Raw genomic sequence first — 2,500 nt, 5'->3', positions numbered from 1 at the left:
AAATTAAAAGGAACAAAAACAACCTAGGTCATGCAACACATTCCATACGAATGGAAGGGCAGCGGCATTAGTTTGATTTTCTGGTTGAGGAATGTGTTCTATTGTGGATGAAATGTCTTAGGATCTGGTATAAATATACATTTTGTACAGAACAGAGAAAAACATTAATGGAAATCACAGACCCCACCGTCTGATTCTCAATAATGTTTCTTGCCTCTGACTGGTATTCTTCAGGAATTTTATTTCATTTTGGACAAGTCCCTTATGTATGTCCTGCATACATAGTGTCAAGGTAATCACAGTAGAAGGCAGTTATACCTATTTTTGACTCCAAAAGGAATCATACAAAAATGTTATAAACATCCATCCTATCAAGGGCTTATCAGACTCCTTAGTGGTAAACACTTGTCATGTTAGGGGTAAAAAACACATTACATTTTGCAAGTTTGTCAGACCTTGTCAAAGGGAAGGCTTTCAGGCCTGGGAGTTGATTGATTGTCTCTCTACATTGGATTCTTGTGTTGGTGGATCCACTGCCGGTCCCACTTGGGCTTCCTGTACTCGTATATTTTTCTCAATAATGCCTTATGGGAGTTAGGTGAATTTTTTTTGCCAAATATCTTGATTTGGCAGCTTAATGATTTTGAAAAAAGGGATGACTCAACTTATTCTGCTGCTGTCAATGCGCATGAATGATCATCTCTATTCGCTGATAGTCCTGACAAAGATCAGCCTTATTTCAATTTTACTCTCAGGTTTGAGCACTGGAAATCATGGTCAATACCTGTTGTAGGTCCTGCAATATGCCAAGTAATTTAGGTCAGCAACAACATATCCTTGTCAAATGTTGCTTAATATTTTCTGATTCATAGGGATGTCTTTATTGGATGGGTGAACATGTAGTTGCTACTTGACTTTCTTGGTTATATGACCATTAGTGAAGGTTGAATTCAAGAATGCACTTTCTACTTTTAGAATTACAGTCTAAAAGGTTGTGCTTTGAGTGAGGTTAATCAGAATTGTCCTAAAAAAATAAAATCCAAGGAGATAAGAACTGCTAGAAAATTTTATCATCTCTGCTTCTCCCAGATGTCACTTACCGACCGAGCTTATTAAATATGCCAGACCTCCCAAGCTGGCTACACTACTCATACTCTCCTGCTAATCGCTCTGGGTTTGTTTACGGAGTGCCACCTGAGGGTTTATCTGAATTCCAGAGTGAGTGGTGCTTATTCTGAGAGGTTATTTATATGCTTAACATATTTTGCCTGTTTTATTAATTTTTATTTATTATTTATTTATTCATTTATTTATTGCTGTTTGTGAGGCATGCAGTACAAAAATATTACTTCCTGACCAAGTTTCTAAGACAAACTTGCTTGAATGTTAGACGTTGAATATTATTATTTTTTTTATTATCATTATTATAATTATTGTTTATTATATATTTATTTTCTTTACTTTTCCACGTGAATTCGGCATGTTTTACAAATACATGTAACTGGTTACTCTATTAGAAATTTGTTCGCTGGTGCAATGTGCTTATTTTTGTATGAAAGTCCTCATAGTTTTCAAATTTGTTTTGATTGTGCATTTATTTATATATTATTGAGGTTATGATAAGGTGTCTTTGTTGGAATGATGGTATTGTTGATAGTTTTTCTGATTTCTTGTTTAAGCAGATGTACTCTAATCACTAGTCAACGGATTCTACACAATTTTACACGGTAGTGATTTTGCTTAATAATTCCTTAACCCATAAAGGATGATGAATAGATATTGTCTTAATTTGGTTACATTATGGCAATGATGACAGAAAAGCTGTTTCACTGCTATATTTTTCAAATGCGTTTATTACATTTTTATTGAGTATTATATTTTTCCATTGTGTGAGGCACACAATGTACAGCATTTTTTTACATAGGTCTGTGTGGTACAACTACATATATTTCTATATTGGCATTAGAAGTCCTTCGTCCTTTTTTTCCCATCTCTTTTTGCACACATATGATAGTTCTGAATTTACTTGTCCTTTAGGGGTTAAATAACAGTGTTACAAAGTTCTGTTTTGCTAACTTTATTATATTGAGATTTAGTATAGTTGTAGTTTAGGCTAACAGTTGTTCTTTGCTTTAACCCATTACTTACTAGGGTGATATCTTATTACATCATGGACGTAAATTTCACTAATGCAGGGTGAAGTCTTATGATATCATGAGCTTTAGATCGACACCTCAGTAGCCTACACCAATGAGGAGGATAATAGCCCAGGAATGGAGCAGCAATAGCACTCTGACCTCATTAAACATTTCTTTTCTTGAATTCTACTGATTTTTTAATCGGTGAAATAAATAAAATGATTTTTCTTCCCCAGCATGATTGAACCGTCCATATTATAGCTGTGCACTTAGAAAGCAGATTATCACTCCAGATGCATGTGTGAATGTAGAAAAAAACATTGGTTTCCGTAGAAGCAAGTAATATCTGTTGGATTTGTTTG

General features: G+C 34.4%; 1 protein-coding gene across 2 annotated transcripts in view; it reads left to right on the top strand.

Moving 5' to 3' along the window:
• Positions 1-2,500, top strand: part of Scgalpha (sarcoglycan alpha) — a gene marked incomplete in the record, with an annotated part of 22,542 nt that overhangs the window by 10,523 nt on the left and 9,519 nt on the right. For both annotated transcript variants that reach the window (XM_070139922.1, XM_070139924.1), the window contains 1 exon segment: positions 1,090-1,216. In XM_070139922.1, coding sequence (XP_069996023.1) covers positions 1,090-1,216 — 127 coding nt within the window.

Source organism: Penaeus vannamei, chromosome 26 (assembly GCF_042767895.1).
Source record: "Penaeus vannamei isolate JL-2024 chromosome 26, ASM4276789v1, whole genome shotgun sequence".
NCBI lineage: Eukaryota > Metazoa > Arthropoda > Malacostraca > Decapoda > Penaeidae > Penaeus > Penaeus vannamei.
This window is presented reverse-complemented; position numbering and strand designations above follow the sequence as displayed.